Source organism: Taudactylus pleione, unplaced genomic scaffold (assembly GCF_031769625.1).
Source record: "Taudactylus pleione unplaced genomic scaffold, aTauple2 ptg000296l, whole genome shotgun sequence".
NCBI classification, from domain to species: Eukaryota; Metazoa; Chordata; class Amphibia; order Anura; family Myobatrachidae; genus Taudactylus; species Taudactylus pleione.
In genome coordinates this window covers 9564584-9589816 of record NW_028284698.1, presented here as the reverse complement: position 1 = coordinate 9589816, position 25233 = coordinate 9564584, and the positions used below count along the sequence as shown (strand labels likewise).

The window sequence follows — 25233 nt, the reverse complement described above, 5'->3', positions numbered from 1 at the left end:
CAAAAAGTGTCTCTGTAGCGTTAACTTTCTAGCAAATGTATTTAGGTCTACGAATAGGTCAAACTTGTTAAAATGTAAATCTGGTGCAAACTTTAACTCCTTTCCTAATACTTTGGTCTGTGGGTCAGATAGTTGTGTCTTTGAGACATTGAAAATTCCTGTCTGATGCTGTCTTGTACATTGATTTGTGCGTTTCTCTTTTTTGGAGACCCTCCCACTGCCCCTCTTTCATCTTCTCCGATATACAACCTTCTTTTTATCCCTTGTGGTGAATCTAACTTTTGGTGAAGTTCTTCCCTCCTTTAGGTATGTGGGAGTTGCTTCTCTTCTCCCCTAAAAAAATGTTGTCTTTGGGGTAATTTTGGAGAAGATGGAGGTGACCCGAATACCTCAAATCTGTTTTTTGTAGTTGGAAAACTGCTTCTTTGGGTTTTATATCTTTGATGTTGTGGGGACTGGTTTGATGAATCTTCCTATAGTTTATTTTTACATTTCTCCAATTTTTGTTATTTTGGTATAAAGTGGATCGATGTCTAGAGTTTTCCCAATTATACTCTCACTCCTGACTCTAGACCTTCCATATTGGTAATCTTGGAGGCCTACATTATTAACCCAATTTTGCACCTTATTATTTTCATAGTCTTTTTTTTTTTTTTTTTGTCTCTAAAATTTTTTCTGTTTCCTTACTATGATATAATTTGCAAGATTGTCAAGGCTTTTTTGAACCACATCTACTTCCCTTTTGAATGCTTCATAATATATTATTAAAAGATCCAGTGTTGGGCCCCCATTTCACAGAGAAACCAAAGTTGACTTTCAGAAAAGCAACCAATCTAAAAAGTATTTTAGCTCCAAGTGATTACAACTGAGCAAGGTTTGTTACACAGAGTTTTACATAATTTAAAGTCATCCTTGATAAAGAGCAGAAGTGCTTGAAACGCGTTGGATGCGGACATTACACAAGCATATTTTTTCCCAACCTGGAGAATACTTCTCATTTTCATGTGTACCAGCAGAGGACTCAGTGCTTTACATTGCGTACACTGGCGAAACATCAGAGGGAACCAGCCAACCGCGTAGAAGACATCTTACGGAAGGTAGGCAGAGACAGGGCTAGCTAGTTAGTTCCACCTGCAGCCATCCGGTTTACACTCTGTTACTGGCATTTTTTGGAACCCACAAGAACCTGCACTTAAAAGACTTTAATGGTGCAAAAGAGCTTATAAACATAGTAATTACTTTTTCTTTACAGGAATCGCGCTACACATCTCCTTTAGACACATTGTTTTTAGACACATGTTAACAAGCGCTCCTTTATATATATATATATATATATATATATATATAAATATATATATATAGAAATATATATTCTCCGAATTGGCGGCACGTTTCAGTTTGTTTCAACTTTTAACAAGGTCCTTGATAAAAGTTGGACTGCTATGGCAGCAGTGTCTGTGTAAATTTGGGTACCAGTCCCGTGAGTGCCGCCAATTTGGAGAGTGTCTTAGTGGATTTCTGAAAGGCACCAGGGCAAGTTACATGTACCTATTATTGATTGTTGAGTGCCGAACCGCTTGCTTGTTTCTATATATATCCAGTCTACAGCTGTAGACCGGATGGTCACAGGTTCGACTCCTAGGACACTTTGCTATGCTCTGCTTCAGTAAGCAACCCTTTTACGACACACACACACATTTCATTGTGGGTGCAGCAGCATGAATATCTCCTTTCAGTCTGGCCGTTATACTGCCTACCAACATTTGGCATAAAGACACCGCATGTACAAACAGCAGACAATAGCAATAGCGGGAGGCACATGAAGCCAGGAGCAAACTGAACCTTATTGAGAGGCAGCATCTCCTCTCCACAGCAGTGAGTGCCTACACACCTTACACCTATGGGTTCCCGCATATAGTGAGTCCATCGGCGATCCCGGCTCATTACTATTAAAGGATCATTCCTCTCCTAATACTCACTACAGGACTTGAGCCTTATAAACTTTAACACAGCAGCTGCACACTGCTTGCACTAGAGTGCAACTTTTCCCTTTGCTACAGTATACAGCCTAAATTTCGCATTTCATTGTAAGAGTTATACATTCTTGCTCTCTACTCAACAACAGGATGTAACCTCTACTGTTTTATGAATGTGGATTTATGTGGATGCAATTTTGCTATACAACAGCTGATACACTATTGCTGCTGTAATCCAGGACACTACAAGTTTCGGGGTTTTATTCTTCGTGCAGATATACACTTACCACTTCTCAGCCTGACTGATCAATTGCTGTGGTCTAATGATCGTGGAAATTATATAGTCTTTATACTAGTTTATCACTGTATTTTATTTTATGTATTTTTATTTTCGTTCACACCATTACTACCTAATAATTGCATTAGTGAGTTACTGCTGGTATTTAGACTATTCGTATATGAATGATTTTTATATTGAAGTTTACTAAATTTTGTTGTATTTGATCGGTGAAATGGTATTTTGGCACATTTGCATTTTATAATTTTTTACATTGTACAGTGTTTTTGATTTATAACATTTTATTATATATTTTATTCATTAAGGGACACATATATACTCCTTTAGTGCTGTTTCTTTCTATTATTTACTCCAGAATGTTAGGCAGGATCCAGCCTGGTTTGAATGATATAGGTGGGCATTAGAGATCCAGTGTCGGATATGTATCCAATAACTTGAGGGTTACAGAGTCTTCGTTAATATGTTATGCTATGCTTCCTGGGACTGCCTCTTTAAGCTTATAAGCGCTTGACAATACTAGCATTAGTTTAACAATGCTTACACTATATTTTCGTGGGTGAGAGCTATTTAGGTGGTACTGTAAGGAGTGGCCTCTTTCTTTTTTTCGCACATGGATTATTGAGGCAGACCGCTAGTTATATATATATATATATATATATATATATATGTGTGTGTGTATATTTGGGAGGTGTAAATATAGAGTACTCTCGGGTTACGGGGCTCTTAGTCAATCTCGCCCCTGACGCATCTCTTTTAGCCAAGGTGTTCTAGATTATGTGAGTCATAGAGTGCGGTTCCTTTTGTATGACCATAAATGTCTCAACTAACAATTTGGGGAATCAGTATGATTTACCTTGTGACCACCGGCTTCCCCAATTCGGCTAGTTTTCTACAGCATCTTTTACTGCAACCGCTTCAGGCTGAGGAGAGCATTGGGTCTCAGACCATCTACGTGACTTATCGGTACTCTTCATATCTGACTGCTGGTTGCTGCAAGGTTGAAAGTCAGTGAAATTCTACGAAGCGATCCAGGTGACTCCTGGTTGCTCACAGGTAAGTGGGCTTGCTCCACCAATGATGGGAGGATGCTACGGAGAAGTAATACCTGACTTTGGACCCTAGCTGCTGACTTAGCAGTCATCTGCCCATATAGAGTACCCTTTCACGTCAATTGGTTCTACACCTTTAGAGGTTTCCTAGCGTGTGGGTCCACAGTTCCACCACAGCAGTTATTCCTCCCTCCCTGAGCAATACGTTGTCTGCTTTACACTATTTTCTATCATCCTTCCAGATTTACCAGTGTTGATATCACTGATAGCTGTGAAGGTTGTTGACGCTGGTTCCTTTGTCTCTTTTTTCTTATAGCATTATTCCTCCATCTTTGAGGGACAGTCCTTCTCAGCCAGGTTAAATAGCGGTAGTTCGGAGCTTGACGTAAGCTCACAGTGCTGCTTCAAGGTGACTGCTGTTTGCCGTAGGACTTTTCCTGATTCGTATATTTGGCTGGAATAGAAGGAAGCGATTGTCTTATATTAGGATCCGATGGGGTTCTGCGGCAGTCTGGACTGCTACACAGAAGGACTTGCTTAGTATCTGTTTTCCATGACACCAATGGGCATGTTTATCTTTACATGATCTTGTTCTTAGTCCACCTTTGGTTCCCTATTAGGACAGGTGCTGTTTGTCCCCTTCTTGTCCAGGTGATCCAGGCTGATTTCCAGTTAGTCCACGTCCTTGCTAAACACTGTCTCTGTCTTATCTAGTGCAACTTCAATAATGTCCTCCGGTGTTCTAGCTTAACTGAGTAGGGTGCTTGCATATCTGGTAATTCTTGCAGATGTCTTATGGCCGTTGCCTAACTGACTAGCAATAAGGCTATAATAGCCTAGTGGACTAATGCTTCATTTCAGTAAGCAGAGGTTTGTAGTTTTGAGTCTCCTCATAACTACATTTAGGGGTTGTTTTTAGGGTTCTCACACTACCTCTGTGGCTGTTCGCCCTGATTCTGAATTGCTAGGGTATCCTGGTTTGGTTTTTTTCCTACTATGTTTTGGGCTAGGAAGCCAGTGTCTGCTGCACACTTCCATCTTGTTTGGAAGACTTCTGTCGCTTGGGTGCATACTCTGGTTTTCTTAACTGCTGCTGCCCAAGTCTTGTTGTTTCTTCCAGATGAGGTGACCGCTGGTCTTTGTCTGGGCTCGCTGAAAGGTGCTGGGTGTTGCCTTATCAATCTGTTTTTCAGCTTTGGGTGTCTTCCTATCTGAGCCTCTACAAGGGGTTTCTTCGGCCACCCGCTGTACAGCCTCCGCCTCCTACTCTGTGAGATCTCAACCCATTAGTGACTTCCTATGCTCAAACCCTTCTGCTGATTTGGAGCCCCCCTCATCTAGATGGACCTTCAGTATGGTTCTGCATGACTGTTCTCTAGTTGGCTCTTGCCTTGATGTATACTCTGGATTTCTCTTTCGGTTGAATTCATCGTTGCCTTTTGCTAGGGATTTCCATGGAGAGGAACAGCTATGAGTTTATTCAACCTTTTTTTTTTTTTTCATACCTGGCTGTTGCTGGTTTTCTATTATCAGCTCCGGAGACATCTTCACTGTTTTTCAGCTCTGGGTTCTATTGTCCGATGCGGTGGCATCTTCCATGTCTTCGGATCTGGTTAGGTTTGTCTTGAGCTTGTTCTCGTATTGTTTCCTTTCTACCACAGATTCCAGGTTGGTCCTCCTCAGCTACCTATGGTCCGGGCTGGTCTTTTCCAGCTGATTTTTATTATTCTCTGTGGAGTTCTTGTCTGCCTTCTTGACTAAGGTCACCTTTTTACCTAGTCCCTTCTGTGTGTACTAGTGGGATTCTCTAATGCTGTTTAGCAAGGAGTTATGTTTTTTTTTTTGCTATGTGATGCTTTGGTCCTGCCGTCAGTTTTCTGACTGTCTCTGTTTAGGTTTGGTTGCAGGGTCAGCAAGTTGTCAGCGCTTCCCATCTGGTAGGTTAACTTTGGGAAGTCCCCATTGTATATACTCCAGTGTCCCCTAGTGGATGAAGAAGAAAATAAGATTTTGGTACCAATAAATCCATTTCTCCAATTCCATAGGGGACACTTTACGCCCACACAGCTTACCTGCCTTCTTGTTTTCTAGTTATGTTTTAGTTATCTTGCGGCTTGTCTGCATCCTGTTGTTGAGTGACTGCATATATTCCCTGCAGTAGGTTACTAGTTTTTTTTCCTGTCTGGCTTTTTCCTCCTTTTTGTCCTCAGTCTCCTCTCGGGCTCCGTTTCCTTAACTGGGGCTTATGGGGCATAGAGGGGGAGGAGCCCGTCACACTTCTAAGTTATTTTAAAGTGCCAGGCTCTACTTTACCCCTTTGTATATACTCCACTGTCCCCTATGGATTCCGAGAAATGGATTTATTAGCAAGTACCAAAATCCTATTTTATTCACTCTTACACCAAATCCTCTCAAGTATTTTTTGTTTTTAAAATATTTTTAGATTTAGCATTCATGCCTGCTCTATTGGCAGCTAGTTCCCAAGGTTACCAGTGTTGCCCAGAGGGAGTCAGTTATATATTTTACAGTAACTATCAAAATCTATTTTTTTGTCTAAATTATTCCATTGATATTGCATGTTTTCATGACCCAGGTGCAACATTTCTACAGAGTTTCTAGGTCTTTGTAACATATACAGAGTGATTAAGTTATATTTTGGATACCTGTGTCCTGAAAGCTTGTAATATGATAATGTCATTTAAGTTTATGTGCGTATGTACAAATCTTTTAATTCTTCCTGAATAAATTCTCCATCTGTTTTAATGGTAACACAGTACCACTTACTAACCACAGAAATTAGGTTTTCTGGGCTCCATCTTTTAATATACAGATATGGTTTTATATGCTCCTTCACTGAATATCAATTTCTTGACCTTTTGCAGTCTCTGCATGATGATGTTTCCCGGGCCGTGCCTTCTCATGAAGATGTGACTTCATATAAGTACTCAGAGCAGGTGACCTTGACTTTCTACCTTCATATGTAAAAATCCAGCAAATACTGTTTGAGTATTGGCTACAGGAGAAAGACCAGCGCGCTCTATTTGTGTAACTGTCAAGTGTGAAGAGCAGCTGGGAACCAAGAGGGGTCCACCTCTTTTAGTAACAGTAAAGGAAAAAGGTATAATTCTAGCACTCTTATTTAGGCAGGAGGGGTGTGAGTGTAACTGGAGCAGGAGAGATCACACAACACAAGAATTGTTTTCGGTATACTAGACTATATTGTAGTTGGAAATTAGCACAGTACAGTGACAATTGTAGCAACCTAATAATTAAAAAGAAGATGGGAAATGCTTGTGTCTGTAGTAATGGAAGCTGGATTGTTGCAATTCCCCAGTGGGAGAGTGCCAATGTGAGCAGTATTTAGTCAATTCAATAGTACAGTCTGGTCCAGAAATGGCACGTTTCTCGACACAAATGCCATAATACATTTCTAACTACAATATAGTATCCTGAAATTCTTGTGTGCGCTCTCCTGATCACTTACACCTCTCTTCACAAACACATCACCCACGTTAATTAGAATGAGCGCTAGAACCATCCACTTTCTACCTTGAAGTTTTGGCTGCAAACCTAGATGACTTAATGTGCAATGTTCTTTTTTTCTGGGACAGTAGAGACTTTGCTTTTCCTTTTCAAAGCTATAGGAAAAGCAAGTTTCTTGAGTAACTGGTAAAAGGGAAGTGCCCCCAACACTCATAATTTATGTATAATACATTCAGTATTCTGACCCATCACAAGTTCACCAATTAGATAATTGAGTAGCCTCCCCTTTTACAGAGATTGGCCTGTCTGCCTTTGTAGGATTATCAGGGGAATCGAGTAGGGGGTACAGACAGGGCTCTGCGGCCCATGCCTTCAAAAGAGGTACAGACATGCTACAAAATAATGTGGACTTGCCCCATTCAGCGAAGCGACTGTGCAGCATCTGTGAAGGGGGCCCCAAAAGTCCCAGTATGGCTTGGCTACACTCCTTCATAACAGGGCCTGACATTTGTAAATGTGACCCCTGGGAATTAGTGCTGTAATGCCCCACCTATTTGCCATATACTAACACAATAATTATAACCCAGAATACAGTATCAACTGTGGGCTGAAGTTGTTTTTTTTTTTTTTCACAATTTTGGACTTTATTTTCAATAACTGCTATACTGGGTACAGAGGCGGTCTTTGACAACTGTACAATAGAGGCTTTGGTGGCTTCTAAAATGCGACCCATGAGATCAATCTCCACGGGACAACTTCCCAGACTAGAAATGAAATGGCAGTCAAAGGCTCTACAGGAATACGGATCCCTGTTACTTTGGACAGTAGTATTTCTAATGATTAGCAAAGTGGCCGAAGCAGAGGGCACAACCAGAAAAAATGGTAAATATTTTCTTACAGAGAGACGGAGGGCCAGATTTTCTGCTGCCGCTCAGGATTAAGTATGCTCTCTGAAGCCATTTGTAAAACCTTTCCTAATGATTAATGCATTTAGAAATTGTAAAACAAAAGCAGAATATAATTCTTCAAGGTCCATAGGGATCCATAGCGATACCATGGGGATAATGTGGTTGGTGAGATCTAGGCACCAAACTGTTAGCTTTCAGCTCCCAGGCTGCCTCAGGTCCTCCTCCATATATACCCCGCCCCTAGCCACAGGCCTTCAGTTGTTCGTTTGGTGCAGGATTAGGATGCACCTTTGTAACGGGGACTGCTTAGGCATTCCTAAGCATTTGTTTTATGTTATATTTTTATTTCTGTTTTTGTTTTTGCAGTACTAAGCATCTGAATTAAGACGCATGTACTGCGACTCCATCTACCTCTGGTGTACCGCAACACCAGTAACAGGGCTGGTGATTCCGGTGATCTCAGCTGAGCTTGCTAGCAGCGATGTTGGGACCTGGGCTGCAACCAGACGCACGGAGATGTCGGGTAAGCTGATTCCACGCTTACGAAGAATCGCGTCTGGCAGTCCATTTTTCCGGGTGCTGCACTGGAAGCTGCTTCAGTCAGGGCCCGGGAGCGTCCACGTCCTCACTAGACTGAGGCCTTATCGACTGACGCCGAGGAATCGGCAGCAGACGCAAATCTGCCATGAGGCCAGCGTACCTAGCTGGTTGATGCAGCTTAGGGGAGGTAGGCGCTCTTCTGGCAGCTCCGACCCAGACTCATTCCCTACAAAATGTTTTGTGCATCTGGGTTGCTCCGCCTACCCTCCACGTGTATATGAGACGGTCACGGTCCGCTAGCAGTGCGCTGCTGTGTAGCTGTTGGTCTTCGGAGGGTTTGAGTCAGTCACCTTGTATACCTTTCCTGTGATTAAGGTATATAGTGCTCTATGTCATACCATTCCTGGTGTTTGTGTAGTTGATTTAGTCGATTTGTAATTATATTACATATGCATTGTATGTGACTGTTTGCTAGCTGCTTTATTGACACTGTCTTTTATTTCTGTTAATTATAACTATCTCTGTTTTTCTCTCCATCCCCTTGGGGTGTAGGTTTTTCCTTGAGTACTTCACATTCATTAAGATTTTGGGAAGGCTGTCACATAACATTGCATCTATGGTCTTTATTGTCTTTATATTTTAAAATGTCAAAAGATAAAGGGAAACAGGAGGGGAAGCTCCCTGTGCTGGTTTCATGTAAATCATGTATGGCCTGTTTGTCCCCTAAGGATGTGAAGGATGGCTTGTGTGTTGTTGATTTATAAAGAGCCACCTCACCAGTCCAGTTTACCTCTCCCTGTACAAGAGCCATCTTGGGTGTCCTCTTTGTCCCAGGTAATGAAGTAGTTTGTGGATCATAAGGCTGCTCCCACACTGTCTCCTTGGATGGGGTGTCTACAGCATGCCAAGTTTGCACCTCCTATGCATCCTTCCTGGAAGGATGTCTATGGCCATTCTAGTCAGAGTATGGCACCATCTAATGTTGAAAGCAGACCAGTAGTTACTACGGCGCCTTTGTGCAAGTTATCTTTTTATCAGTCTTCTAAACATATGGATCCAGACACATCATCAAAGGAATCAGGTGATTGCGCAGGGTTGCTCTCCAGGGTCTAGCTCGGGGGAGGAGGACTATCTGTCCACAGTGGATGTTCCTTCTTTGGTGAGGGCGGTTAACTCAATCCTAGATATTCAGGATGATGAACCAGTTTGTATTAAGAAGGCTCCAGTGTTTAATCACCACTGGAAGGTGGCCAAAATGGAGTTTACTATATCTGGAGAGCTCACTGAGCTTTTGGAAAATGCATGGGGAAACCTGGACAAACGGTTTTATGTGAATAAAAGAATAACATCATCGTATCCTTTCCCAGTTTCTGTATGTTCCAAATTTGAGGTACCTCCTACTGTGAATGCTCATGTGATGCATTTAATCAGAAATGCTACCGTGCCTATTCTGTCAGCATCATCTCTGAAGGATTCCAAAGATAGAATAATTTTAGCATGTTTTAAGGCAATATTTTCATCATCTGGAATGGTTACTTGTCCAGCTATGGCTGGAGCCTGGGTAGCCAAAGGTGTTTCAAGTTTGGATGGGGGCATTGCAAGACTCTCTACCAAATGCTTCCAGAGAACAGATGATGTATATCTCCCATATATGGGAAGCTGTTTCCTGTCTGAGAGGAGCTGCAGTAAATGGTGGAATTTCAGCTTCTAAGGCATCAGCAGCTTCAATAATGGCACACATGGCCCTTTGGTTAAGATCCTGGAAAGCTGATACAGGATCAAAGACGACTCAGGAAGTCTTACCTTTCTATGGAAAAGTACTTTTTGAAACCGTTAGAAGTTGCCAGACTAGCTATCATTTTAAGTCAGCAGGTCTGACATCTACAGCTACAATAAAGCCTAGGCAGGTTTCTTTTCAGTCCTTTGTCCTCAGGGAAGAGTAAGGGAACAGTCTTCCTCTAAGCAGTCTAGTTTTCACAGGACTACAAGGCGACAAACTAAGAAATCTGGCCTGGGGGGCGTGGCTATGAGGAGTATGTGAGTGCACGCAGCTTGGTGCGCTCTCCTTTATCATCTATCCGGACCGCTTATCCTGACAGCTCCCCCGGGATTTCCGACTGCCTACCTGGCTGGCTGAAGGTGCAGTGAGTGTGGTGCACTGTTTGTCTGTGGCTCCGGCAGCGGCTGTACCCGGCAATCCGAGTGCGGAGGGGCCTGGTCACGTGTCCCGCTGGAGCCATCTTCTCCCAGAGCGTGGTGTCCCGGCGACTGTCTGACTCAGAGGCGCTTCTCATCAGCGGCAACAAGCGGGGCAGTCGTGTTAAAGGAAGGTATTCCTGCTGTGGCTGCGCGTGTGTGTGGCTTCCGTCAATACCCTGCATATTGGATTTGAGATCCCTGTCAGTGGGCAGCGCTGTTATCTCCCACGCAGCGCTTCTCAGGTTATGGTTGCCTACCCTTCACTATACCACCTGGCAACTGCTGTTATTGCCACAACTTTCCTCTGTGTCCCATACTACTAAGGAACAGCAGTCTGTACACTCTCTTTCACAGCACTAGTATCTGTTTTATACAGTAATATACACCCAGACCCTCTCCTGGTATACAATCTCAGGATGGGGAAGAATGCTGCGGCGAAGCTGGAAAAATTCTCCAGGGTACCTCCTGCTCAATCCACTTCTACTGCACGGGGTGACAACTCTCCGCCTACATCTCCAGCAGAGTCGACAGTGTCGGCTGAGCCATCTGACGCTGCGCTGCAACGCGTTCTTGAGGCAGTGACTGCCTGCGAGACTAGGCTGTCAGAAAAAATTGGAAAAGTGCAGTCGGACCTCTCAATTATTCACCATGACCTGCAGTGCGTGCGTGAGAGAGTTGGCGAGGTGGAAACTCGCACTTCTACCCTGGAAGATAAGATATCACCTTTAAGTGTTCGAGTGAATTCTATGGATTCACAGCTCCTTTCTATACAGAGGAAAATGTCTGACATGGAGGGACGCCTAAGACGAAATAATATTCACTTCGTGGGGCTACCAGAGAAGGAGGAGGGTCCCAATCCGGAAAAATTCTTGGAAAAATGGTTGTCAGACACGTTTGAGCCTACTTCCTTCTCATCATATTTCACAGTTGAGAGAGCTCACAGGGTACCCTTTAGACCCATGCCGCCTGGGGCGCCGCCGCGCACTCTAATTGCAAAGTTCCTGCACTATCGTGACCGTGACTCTGTTCTTAGACTGGCCCACACTAATGGTCCCTTACAATGGAATGGGACTCTTGTCTCTGTGTTCCCGGATTTTGCTATGGAAATACAAAAGGATAGGGCCCAATTTATCCCAATTAAAAGGCGTCTTCGAGACCTTAACATTTCCTATGCCATGATATACCCTTCTAAACTCCTTTGTGGTGGCAGATGGGGAAACTAAATTCTTTATGACACCGAAGGAGGCGGCACTGTGGCTGGATCGCCGCAGACCCGCCAGAGAAGCATTGGGTAATGACTGAATCTGTGTTAGTTTGTGCTACATTAATCCCCTGCCATTGCACAGCCATTGCCTATTTGTTGTGTTATATACGGTTTGTCAAAAAAAATTCCGTTGTTTATGTATAGACACAATAAGTATATAGACGGGTATTCTGGTAACAATATTGTTTACTTATGGTCCTATTTCCAACATTCAGTGATGTATGATGTCCGGGTGGGGTAGATATTTCAACTGTCTTTTATGTGCCTAATTTATATAATCTTTTAGTGGTGGAGTAAAATGTGTCGCTCAGCTAGTTGGGTGTCTACTATTTATACACTGTAATTTTTCAGATGTGTATTGTTCCCGGGGGTGGACTCCGTATAAGGAGGCCTCCATGTGCCTTGCTCTATTGCCATTATATATTTTGCTTCTTGTTTCTTACTTTTTTGTTTTTTAGTACGGTGATATATTTATTTCTATAAATTGTATTGCCTAGTTTAATTTGTTAGCGTGGAATAGGGCGTTCTGGTATAAGGTATGCCTAAGTTGGGTCTGGTGTACAGGGTGGGGGGTGGTTTGGGGGTTAGGCCCTTATCAGTTGGTATGGGAATTTCTACTATATTTTTGTGTATAATGGTTTTCTTCTGTTGTGTGGTACCAAAGAAACCTTCTCCGTCTGTTGCCATGGCTGTTTGAATCTTTTAAAGATCATGTTAAATGACGGACTCACAAAGGGTTAATATTCTCACTTGGAATGTGAGGGGTCTTAACGACAGTCAAGAGATCATTGGTGTTTCGATAATTGAAACAGTATGCTTCACATATAATTTGTTGGAAACTCACTTAGTAGGGGGGAAATTGTTGTCTTTGAAAAAACCGTGGATAGTCTGGACATATCATTCTACACACACTTCTGCATCAAGGGGCGTGTCCATATTAGTGCGTAAAACTGTCCAGTTCTCTATGGAACAGGTGCAGTGTGATGCCTGGGGCAGATATGTGTTCCTAAAATGTAAAATTAACTCTGTCTATACTGCTGTTGGCATTATATATCCCTCCACCATACTCGCATGAAGTTCTAAAAAAGGTGGCAGAATTTATGGCCTTATTCCCGGACACACCTGCTATGTGCCTGGGAGATTTTAATAATATACTTGACCCATTGTTAGATAGGCATAGCAGGGCTGCTCCAGATATACGTGGGAGGTGCGCTGGGTTTTCAAATATGGTCCGGGGAATGGGCTTGGTAGATGCCTGGAGGACGAGATATCCTAAAGTGAAACAGTACTCATGCTTCTTATATACGCACTCCTCGTTCTCCAGGATAGATATGGCTTTGGTTACATTAGGTTTGCTGCCAAGGGTTCATAAGGTTATATATGAAACTAGGGGTATATCTGATCATTCCCCATTGACAATCAGTTTGGATATGGAGGGTCTACGGGGTCAACAATTCTGGAAATGTAACCAGTTCTGGCTATCACGAATGGGCACTGGAGCAGAGTTGGAGGCCGCTTGGACAGAATTTTTTCTATTAAATAGAGGCACTGCATCCGCTGATGTCCTATGGGATACATTTAAGTCATTTTTAAGAGGTTGTTTAATTCAGAGAGTTGCTAATTTAAAGTCTTTTTATAAAAAAACAGAATTGGATCTGGAGGCTTCCTTCCATTAGAATTAGCCTATATATCTGATGAATCAGACACGAATAAAAAAGCATGGTGTGAGGCACAAAAACTATGGAAGGATTGCTTAATGGATAAGGCCCAATATAAAATTCTTTTTAACTCGCATATACAATATGCAACAGGTGATAGACCTGGTTCGTACCTGGCCAATTTGGCTCGAATAGAACAGAAGTCATCTAATGCTGTGGTTGAACTAGTTGGTTTAGATAACGCTACCTTTGTGCGCACCCCAGAAATTGCGGAGGAATTTGTTAGGTTCTATCAACAACTCTACAAATCTAGGTTAGCATATACCCAACCAGAAGTGCTATCTGACATTCCATTGCCGACATTGTCCCCAGAGGCGAGGGTTTTTTTGGATGCTCCCTTGACACTGGAGGAAATTGAGGTGGCATTAAACTCATTTCCCAGTGGTAAAGCCCCAGGTCTAGATGGGATCCCCCTCGAAGTGTACAAAAAACATAATAAAATACTTGTACCCCATTTATTTGATATCTTTAATCAAATGTATATAAACAATACACTACCTAAATCAATGTCCGAGGCTTTAATAATTGTCCTACCTAAACCAGACAAGGATCCTACCAGGCCCGATTCCTACAGACCTATATCACTCCTTCCAACAGATGTAAAAATCTTAGCAAAAGTACTGGCTTCCAGGATTAATCAGGTTATGATTCATCCTGATCAGACAGGCTTCATGCCTGGTAAGTCTACGGCAGTCAATTTAGGTCGTTTATTTACACATTTACAATTACAAAGGGCAGACGCACAATCATCTGTTATTGTCTCATTGGATGCCGCTAAGGCGTTCGATTCGGTTGAGTGGTTGTTTTTGTGGGAAACTATGGAACGCTTTGGTATTGGCCCGGGCTATATTAAGTGGGTAAAACTTTTATATATGAACCCTGTAGCAAGGGTGTCGGTAAACGGCTTCACCTCTACGGCATTCCCATTGTATAGGGGAACAAGACAGGGTTGCCCTCTGTCACCAATCTTGTTTGCTATGGCTATTGAGCCTTTGGCATGTATGATTAGAGGTCACTCAAACATTTCCGGGTTTCAGCTGGGTCCTAGGGTCGATAAAATTGCATTGTATGCTGATGACATATTACTATTCATTTCGCGCTATGAGATCTCTATGCCCACGGTCCTTGAAATTATCGATTTATACGGGAAATACTCAGGTTTACAAATTAATTGGGACAAATCTTCTATCCTTCCATTCAGGGGAACCTGCCCCAAAAACCCTACTATAGTTCTTCCCCTGAAGTGGGTGGACTCGTTTAAATACTTGGGTATTTGGATATCCAATACACCACAAAAATACTTATCTTTGAATGTACAACCGCAGATTGAATACCTTAGGTCCCGCGTCCCGGTATGGGGTAAATTGCCATTAACTCTAACGGGTAGAGTAAATATAGTCAAAATGGTCCTCCAACCTAAAATTCTGTATATTTTGAATCACTCTCCAGTATACATTCCCCAGAAATTTTTCAAACAGATTGATGGTCTATTGTCCTCACTACTTTGGGTCAGTAAGAGAGTTAGAATTAAATTAGACACTCTGACCAGATCCCGTGACAGTGGTGGTCTGGCATTACCCCTTTTTAAATTATACTACTATGCTGCACAACTTTCTCATATATGGGAATGGTTAAATGATAAAAGTTCTGAATCCCTGCCTGCCCTTGTAATGGCACAGTCCAAAACAGGTTTAACGCCATTAAACCTACTACTGAGTGATAATATACATATAGTGGATATCCCTTTAGTTAGGCAGGCTATCACTATTTGGAGACTTGTTTCACGTATAATGAAAGCAGAAGGCATAGATCCAGAAACCCCGCTGGCTCATGCTAAGTGCCTCAAGGAACTTCATGCTATCCAGGTTGGAGAGGCTTGGGGTCAGTGGAAGGTAGTATCTCTGGGACAGCTATTCCAGGCGGGTGTCTTAAAATCTTTTTACCAATTGCAGCTAGAGTTCGGGGTCCCTAACCATTTTTTCTATCGATATCTACAGCTCCGGCATGCTATTAATGCCCAATTCTCTGAGGTTCCTTTATCCATGCAGGAATCTCCTATTAAAACTCTATTATTATTGGTCAGTTCTGGTCTCTTGATATCTGTGATTTATAATAACTTATTGAGCAAGCATCACAAGTCTGATTTGGTATCCATAAAACAACAATGGGAAAATGACATTGGGGTACTGTCGGAAGATGATTGGAGCATAGCCCTTGCCAGTCCTCGCCTTGCCTCTATGTCTGTGAGGTATCAGCAGATACAATATCTTATATTGCATAGGGTATATATGACACCTGTCCGGTTATTGAGAATTGGGGGTAGAACGGACTCAAGGTGTCCCAAATGCAACTCCTCTGAGGGTACCTTCTGGCATATGTTATGGCTATGTCCTATAGTGAATTCGTTTTGGCAGAGTGTGATCAGAATTATTGTCTCTACAGGTGTGCCTCAGGACATTTTTACCCCGACGGCATGCGTTCTAGCCGTTTTAGATGTAGACATTGACAAGCCTGTTGTGAGATGCACTAATAACCTCTGCACGCTTGCTAAAGTGTGTATAGCAAGAGAATGGATGGCATCCTCTGGACCTAGCCTTGAATCCTGTTGCCGCACATGAAAAATTTGTTTACACTGCTAGGGGTATAATACTGAAATATTATAAAGTATGGGATAGATGGTTGGACTCTCCATTTGGTCGGTCGGGTGTGGGTTCTCTTTGCCCACGATTTGGTTAGCTCCAAGAATTATATTAGTCGGTCACTACTTCAAATGCAGTGATGTATGTGTTGACATTATTATATGTGTTAGTCAGCTAAATTTGTGTCTTCCAATGTTCATATGCGGAGGAATGTGTTGTATGTAATGCTATTGATACAGACAGAAGAGAAACCACACATGTATGTTAAGTATTTTAATTGTTTAAAAGCAATTCTGTAATGTTTACAATTGCTTCAATGTTGTAACTTTTCATGTACATAAAGAAAAAATTACAATAAAAATTTATTGGATTAAAAAAAAAAAAAAAATTCTGGCCTGATGGTGCGTGCCACCTCCTGGGGGATCCCAGGGTGGGAGGCCGACTTCTTCAGTTTGCGGATTACTGGCATTAGACAACAGATGCCTGGGTCTAAGAAGTGGTCTCTCAGGGGTATGCCCTCACTTTCAGAAAGCATCCTCCCCAGAAGTTTTTTTGCACAGATCCTCCATCAGATGCGGTCAATGCCTTGACCCTTCAGGAAGCCATTCACTACCTGCTGCTTTACGGTTTGCTGTCCTTCAGCAACATTAACAATTTCAGGCACTACCTTTTGGCCTATCTATGGCCCACCGGGTATTTACCAAAATAATGGAGGTCATGACGGCCTATCTCAGGCGTCAGGGAGCCGGAATACTACCATATCTGGACGACCTTATGATATTGACACAGACTATGGCTGTTTTACAAAACCATCAATTGGAAGAAATCATCGCTTTCTCCAACACAGCAGCTCTTCTGGATTTTCGGGCACAAAGGGTGTTTCTGCCAGAGAACAAGATTGTGGCCCTATCATTGCGAATACGCAAGCTGCTACACAAGCAAAGGCTATCCTTTTATGTTTGCGATGCAGGTCCTGGGATCAATGGTATTCACCTTCGACATGGTGGGGTATGCTTAGTTCCATTCCAGGCCTCTGCAAAAATTGATTGTCTCCAGGTGGAACGGACAGTGTCATCTAATAAAGTCTCAGAGGATTCTTCTCACTCCAGAGAAGCCACCCTCCTGTGGTGGCTAAAAAGGATCATCTGAACAAAGGGCGCCCATTCTGGATTTCAAATTGGGTGCTTCTCACCACGGATGCCAGTCTTCGCGGATGGGGAGCAGTGACAGGTCATAACACCTTTCAGGGAAGATGGACAAATCAAGAAAGTCTGCCCATAAACATTCTGGAACTGCGAGCAGTATGCAAAGCACTTGTCAGGGCACAAGACCTGTCAGGGCAGGCCGGTCCGGATCCAGTCCAACAACGCGACTACAGTGGCCTAACTCAATTATCAGGCAGGCATGAGAAGTTATGCAGCCACGAAAAAAGTGACAGATTCTGATTTGGGCAGAATGTCATCTCCCGGCCATCTCTGCAATATTCATACCGGGAGTATTCAATTGCGATGCAGACATCTTAAGTCGCCAAGACATACATGCCGGAGAGTGGTCTCTCCACCCGGGAGTGTTTCAGCTCCTGGTAAACAAGCAGGATCTATCTTAAATAGATCTCATGGCATCACATCACAACCACAAGGTCCCAAGGTATGGGTCCAGAGACCCATCAGCCGCCTTTGTGGATGCACTGGCAGTAAAATGGGACTTCAAGCTGGTGTATCTCTCTCCTCCGATTTACCTCCCAAGAGTTCTCAGGAAATTCAAGCAGGAAGGCGGAACAGTAACACTGGTGGATCCAGCTTGGCACAGACTTCATTGGTTCACCGACATACAGAATCTATCTATAGACAGTCCATATCCTCTTCCTCTATGGCAGGATTGCCGGCATCTGGATTTACCACGTCTGGCTTTGATGTTGTGGGTCTTGCACCCTCCATCGTTAATAGCAAAAGGTTTTCCCAGTTCTGTAATTCAGCAATGCTTAGGGCATGAAAGCCTGCCTCTGCCCGCATCTACATTATTACAGGGTTTGGCATTCTTTTGGTCCGTGGTGTTCACACAAAGTATGATCCTAAGGTTTGTAGGATTTCCAGGGTACTGGCTGTTCTCCAGGCTGGTTTAGTTCGTTGTCTCTGCCTAGCCACTGCGCTGTGTGTGTGTGTGTGTGTAAGTCTGGTTCCAGAGGAAGATTGCCTCATTACCAGATATTTAGAATTTTTTTTCAGGCAGTTCTGCGAGTTCAGCCTCCTTTTGTACCACCACTAGCAGTTCTTAAGGGGCTACAAGTTCCCCCATTTGAACCCGTGGACTCTGTGGATTTGAAATGGTTGACAGCGAAGACGCTTTTTCTCCTTGCTATCTCTTCTGCATGCAGAGTCTTTGATTTGGCAGTGCTCTCTTGTCGCTCCCCATTTTTGATTTTTCACCAGGATAAAGCTGTTCTTCGTACAAGGGAGGGCTACTTTCCTAAGGTGGTGTCCTGTTTTCATGTGAATGAAGAAATTGTAGTGCCAGCTTTTCAGGCTTCAGATCTTTTCTGTAGGTGAAGCCTCCCTGGATGTAGTTTGTCCTCTCCGTATTTTTGCGGAGAGTGTTAGAAAATCAGATGCTCTTTTTGCATTATATAGTTTGCACAAACGAGGATGGCCAGCTAATAAGCTGACTCTGGCGAGATGGCTACGCATGATTATCTCTCAGGTGTACACATAGGCTGATCTCGATGTCCCAAGCAGGGTGACGGCACATTCTATTCTGTCTGTAGGCCCATCGTGGTCATTTAGTCGTGGTGCCTCTGCTGAACAGTTGTGTAAGGCAGCCATGTGGTCTTCTGTCCACACTTTTCTTAGGTTATATGCCTTTGATACTTTTGCTTCTCAGGATGCTTCCTTTGGGCTACGAGTTCTCCTTTCTGCTCAGGAGCATCCCCCAGGGGAACTGCTTTAGGACATCCCCATGGTATCCCTGTGTATCCTGAAGAAGAAAATAAAATTATGGTAGACTTGCCTTGATAACGCCTTTTCTTCGAGGTCCATAGGGTCCACAGAGCACCCACCCTGATGCACCATCCTTTCCCCTTTTTACTATCCAATATTTGATATTGATACCACCAAGAAATACCCCCTTTATGATTAGAGAATTGCAAACGAGATAGGAAACCGTCCTTCCCTAGGTTACTAAGTGGTGAGGGGAGGCAACTCTGCAACCAATGTTGCAGTTGTAGATGCTTGTAAAAAATCTTGCTTGATAAGACAATAATGTGTTTGGAGGTAAGAGAAGGATGCTAAGCCGTTTTCTAATATCATCACTCAGGGTGGAAAGACAGCCACTGGTCCAGGATTCTAATTGCAAATCTGGAATCAATTTAGTTACAGTTCTTGGAGACTGAGCTGAAGAGGGTAAAGATATCTCCTCACTAGAGTATACCAATTTATGTCAAATTGATGTAATATGGACAGCCTGGCAAAGACCAGACCGAGAGGGGACTGCAGATGGAGGCAGCCAAAACAAATCAGGGACAGGAAAAGGGTGCATAAATTCTTTCTATGACTGCCCAAGGTTTTGGCAATTCAAGTTCAAACCAATCTCTGGCTTGACGAGCAGAATGATTTTTTTTTTTTATCACTATCTGGAATTGCTATTCCAGCAGCAAGCTTAGGAATGGAAAGAGTACCCCTTGCTATTTTAAGTTAATTCCCCTTCCAAATATATCGTATAAGAATCTGATAAAAATTTGTTACTAATAGGCTTAGGCAGGGGTCTAGGTATGGTACGGAAGAGATACAGGAGTTTGGGGAGAAGTATCATTTTAGCTGCAGCCATCCGGCCCAGCCAAGACAACTCATTCATCATCCACTCCTCAAAGCCTTCAAGAGAAGGCCATAATTACATTCAATGATATTACAATCCAGGCATGCCTATTAGTCTCCTTCAATCTTCCCAATATCTCCCCTGGTACATTAAGGAAAAGGGTCTCCATCTTATTAGTACTGTATTTAACTTCTAAAACAAGACACTTGCATTTGTATCCAAAACAGAATGTAACTCAGGAAGGGATGTTTCTAGATGCAGCAAACATAATAAAATGTCATCAGCAAATAAGCTGATCGCATGTGAAAATCCTCCAATAGTAGGGCCACATATAGACTCCATGGATCTAATCCTTTCAATCAGAGGCTCAATTATCAGCGCAAAAATGATGTGAAAGGGGACACCCCTGACGCGTGCCATTTGTATTGTCAAACAGCGAGAAAAGACAGCCAAAATGAAGTCAAGTATTCTATCTCTAAAACCAAATCACCGTAAGATAGTCTGCAAGTACCCCCTGATGGAGTCTGTCAAACGGCTTTTCTGCATCCAAAGACAAAATTAACAAAGGTTCCTTAAGGGAATCAGAAATAAAAATATACAATTATTACTACTATGGTCCAAAGTTGTAAGGTAGATTAGCAGAAGCAATCCTGCATAGTGGTAACCCCTTGTTATAGATGAAACTTTGTGGATGAGGTTGCTGCGTTGCTAAGGATGACAATCCACTGTTCATAAAGTGCAAGTGCCAAGAAAAAAATCCCAAGGCTTGGTCCAGGTGTTTGAAGATGGTATTGCCAAAGAGTCCCAGTGCAATAATTAGTCCAGTACAGAGTGCTCCTGATGCGTTTCCCTTTGTGTCCCGCAGCTTTATTAAAAGATTTGTCCTTAAGGGAATCGCAATATTCTTTAATGTTGATAACTTTTCGCATATTATCAAGGGCCTGTCTGCCACCTGGTCAATTTTAATAATTACCTTGAGAAAGGAGCCATTGCAATGTATTGGAGAAAGGAGGAACAAGGTTTAGCAGCAAGCTGATTCACCGATAAGTCCGAAGAAGCGCCCGGCGTCTGATGTCCTCATCCAGTGCCGCGACCGCACTGACTGCATATTCCAGATCCCCGTCGAAGAAGAAGCTGGGCACCACCAGATGAAGGGTGAACCTTGAAAACAACGGCGGTAAGGTAGGGATTGATAGGGCTGGCCATCAGTCTACATTGCAGACCATCTTTTGCAGATAAGTCTCAGACTTGACCCCAACCTTTCCTCCAGAACAAGTTTTAAAAAGACTATAAACACTATGTTTTGTTTATACGTATTTTATGCTTTTAAGTTTGTTTTATGTTTATTCTACTTCTATACACTAACGCTCATTTCTGACAGTAGGTTTAAGAATAGCAGATAGAAGATGGCACAGACAATTAGCTACTAATTTAGCAAATAATTTGACATCAGTATTCAACAAAGCAATAGGGCGATAATTGTGCACAAATGTAGGATCTGTTACAGCTACTTCCACCTCTTCCAATGACCAAGGAGAGTTAAGGGACAGACAGGTCTTGGAGTCTAAAGAAGGAAGGGAGAGGTCATTTAAAAATTAGTCAATATTAACCTCAGTCGGCTGAAGAGTGTTGGGGTCATCTTTCCGGTTGTACAATTGTGAATAATACATAGCAAACATATTTGCAATCTCAACTGGGCCAGATAACTTTTGCTTCTCTACAGGTATAGATGGTCTGTACCCACCCTCTTGCTTGCTGTAATCTCCAATTACGGGCCTGCAAACGGCTAGCCTCGTTACCAAAGACATAACATTTCTGGTTAAGACGAGCTAAATTGCGCTGAACCGCTTGAAGCGAGAAAACATTTACCCTCTCCCGAGCACAGGGAAGCTGTTTAAACACCGTTTTGTTAGAAGGATCAGCATCATGAGCCACCTCCAACCTAGCAGCTTCAATTTCCGCTTGTTCATAATGCTGTTTATACTCCCTCTAAAGTCTAGCTGCAGCCTGAATCGCTGAACCTCACACAACTGCTTTTAAGGAGCACCAAAAATTAAATGTGGAGATCTCCTCTGAGTTATTAGTACTTAGTGTAGAAAGAAAGAGATTACTGAATGGCTTGTTGAACCTCTGGCTGAAACAGGATATACTCACCTAACCTCCAAGGGCTGGGAGCAACTCTCCTAGCACCTATAAAGTCCACTTATCAGACAGTGTTAAAGCAATCCTAGAGTAGGATCTATGTAAAAAAAAAAGGAAAAGTCCCTCACTGTGAGGTGCTTAGTTCTCCACACATCATATTAGTCATATTCTGCTAATAATTGTCGAAAACCTTTACCAGTGTCTTGGGGCTGACTTGTGCGAGAAACAGTCGAACGAGATCTGTCCATCAGTATTCAAAACCATACTAAAGTCTCCAAGTATCAATACTGCTCCCCTTGAGTGTTTCTGAAGTGTCGAGCAAAATTTCCTACAAAAGTAAAGCTGTTTGTTGAGTGCATAGCATGAGACTGTAGTGACTTCAACATTTTTACTAAAATTTAGTATCTTCCATCAGGATCAGTATGTTATGATATCAATGTAAATGGACAGTGCTGAGAGATATTTCTTAGTAGGACCATTGGCCATATAACAATGAGGAAATCTAGTGTTATTAAAAAGTGGTGGAGCCGACTGTTAAAAATGGGTTTCTTGAACCGCAACAATATGGGCCTAGGTCCTTGAAAATGATTTAAAGCTAGCCGTATCTTCTGAGGGTAATTCAATCCTTTAGCATTGATTAATATAATAATCACCATAGCAGAAAATAAAAGAACAATTTATATGGACCAACATGTTAAGGATACATAGTCGTGATGCAAACCTGGCAAGGCAAAAGGAGATACAAGGGTAATGTATAAAATAAACCTAAAAAGGGGAAACTGAAATGACCCCACTTGGGCCAGAAAGCGTTTCCGTAAGCTGAGAGACCCTTAAGAAAAAGTAGTGGGGGTAGAGGCCAGTCCCCACAACCTATTTGCAAACAATAACATAATAATGCAGTAACTTGAGTACTAGGCTGCCTGTTAATTTCCTAACATAGGCTTAGTGCACCCTGTAATATTAATAAGCCTAGTAACTGGGCAGCATAGAACATAATACAATACAACATTTTTACGAGAATGGTATTCAGAACATATTAAGAAATGAAGAAGGCCTAACAAGTTAGCTTGCAAATGCCATAGGCAAAACATTTTAAGCAGAAATATTTTGGCTGCTCAAAATAAACTTTAAAACATTAAAACACTTAAGAAAAAAAAACATTCATAATAAATGCAGAGCAGCAATCAAAAACATGTTTAGCAATAGTGGTATTTATGGCTCAGAGCCCGCTGTGGACCAGTCCCGCTGAAGACCACGGTGAGGCGATGAACTTGAGGAAGTTCCAGCAATGTTCCACCTAGAGAGAGAGAGAGCTTTCAAACCCTCTACCAGGTTGTTAATTGAGACAGTGGAGCAATTATGAGATACTAATAACTTGGTAGGAAAACCCCAACGATCGAGAATATTTTCTAAGTGCACTTGTAATCGGATAAAGAGAACGACGTTTGGCCAGCGTCGCTTGTGATAAGTCGACAAAAACTTGAAGTCTGTTGAGGATATCGGCCGACTCCTCTATAGGTCTAGCATCTTTCAACAATGCTTCTTTGATGTGAAAGTAGTGCATCCTCATCAACACATTTCTAGGAACTCCATCCGGGACATTCCTTGCCTTTGGTAGCCGATGTGTACAGTCAATGAGAAGGTCAGCTAACTGAATATTGGGTAGAAGCTACTATTTGAAACTGTTTCTGGGACTTCTCACAATTTAATATTACGATGTGATCGGTCTTCCAAATCTCCAACCTTGTATCGGAGAGCAGCAACTTCAGCTGTAGTACTATAAGGTCGTTGTGCGACCCAACTGCCTCCTCCATTTTAGTTTCAAGACGGTCTGTCCTCTCACCTAGATCTTAAATTGTGATAGCTGTTTCATAGTGCCTATCATGGGGGCGTCACAATCATTAGGAGAACTCTGAGCAGATTCAGCATGAGTGGGAGAGGAGTTGACATTAGATGGAGAGGCAGGTGTATCCTTTTGAGAAAGTCGTCCCAGGGCCTTTAGCTTTAGTAGGCTGAGGAGAGGGTTTGAAGAAGGCACCTTGGAGACAGATTTAAACACTTTAAACTTCTTAGGGCCCATATTAAAGTTGAGGTAATGGAAGAGAATCTGCTCAGTAAACAATGTATACTATCACAAGATTGAAGGCTCCATGGGTGATCGGAGACCTAAAGGGTATTATTCCATCATACAGGAGGTCACATCTCTGCTGTGTAGAAAATTATATAATGCAGCTCAGTGGCTCCTGAGTGAGCAAGTAACAGTTTCCAGTTAAGAAGCTCCTAGAATCTAGTGAGCATTCATCTAGGACCTAGATGAATGCTCTTGAGTTGTCTGAGAGCTTTTAGGTACTGAGAAGGAGGACAATATCACACACCCTGCCCCTGGGTACACAACAGAGATTCAGCACAGCCTGATGCAGAAACTTCAAGTTCCACAAGATGGCCGTCGACATACACTTAACTCCAGGGACCAGGGAGAGCAGACAGGCCACCGGCCACTCCAACAGAACCCCAGAAGGCGCCTCAACCGGATTGCAGCTGCTGAAGGAGGTAAGGGAGCCTCTATCTTCCACTGCTCAGGTTCCAAATCGTGGGAGTCGTGGCACCTGGGCGTTCGCGGCTGGGGCTCACACCTCTCGAAAGACCGTGGATTCAGCTAACATGCTAGGCCGCAAGTACAAGAGTCCAACTACGGGGACTGCCGAGCTTCCAATTGGTGCTTCGGTGCCACCGAAGGTAGGAGAGCGCTCCGGCGGCTAAAGAAAGAACTAAAGGGCTGGAAATAGTTCAGATTTTTAACTGGCTGCAGGAGCTCACTAAAGATGCGTCTGCACCCGGTAGACGCTAGGCCACACACCACTGAATTTTATTAAAAGCTTAGATTGCATTTGTTAATTTAGTTATGAAACTTGTCATTTTGCTGTCATTCATATTTTTATGGTAAACCTATGTAGATCAATGCAGAATTGTCTAGTACAGATATAAAGTACCAGCCAACCGTCTCCTGACTGTCATTTTTCAAACACAGCCTGTGACATTGCAGTTAGGAGCTGATTGGCTGGTAGGCTTAGTAAATAGACCCCACTGTGTAAAAAGCCCAATACGAAGGACCTTTAATTTCTAGGACCACTGCACAAAAACTATACAGTACATACAAAAAATAAAAGATGTGCATTGTTACACTGTTAGACATTCTCTGTAGACCTCTGC

The 25233-nt window shown here is 42.7% G+C and overlaps 1 protein-coding gene across 9 annotated transcripts in view; it reads left to right on the top strand.

The window, feature by feature from the left end:
• The window catches only part of LOC148511705 (UDP-N-acetylglucosamine transferase subunit ALG13-like), a 263195-nt gene that overhangs the window by 184272 nt on the left and 53690 nt on the right, over positions 1-25233 (top strand). For 8 of the 9 annotated variants that reach the window (XM_088482840.1, XM_088482846.1, XM_088482838.1 and 5 more), the window contains exon 21: positions 6206-6282. The exons of the other annotated variant lie outside the window; for it this stretch is intronic. In XM_088482840.1, coding sequence (XP_088338966.1) covers positions 6206-6282 — 77 coding nt within the window. The remainder of the gene's footprint in view (positions 1-6205; positions 6283-25233) is intronic. 9 annotated transcript variants of the gene reach the window in all.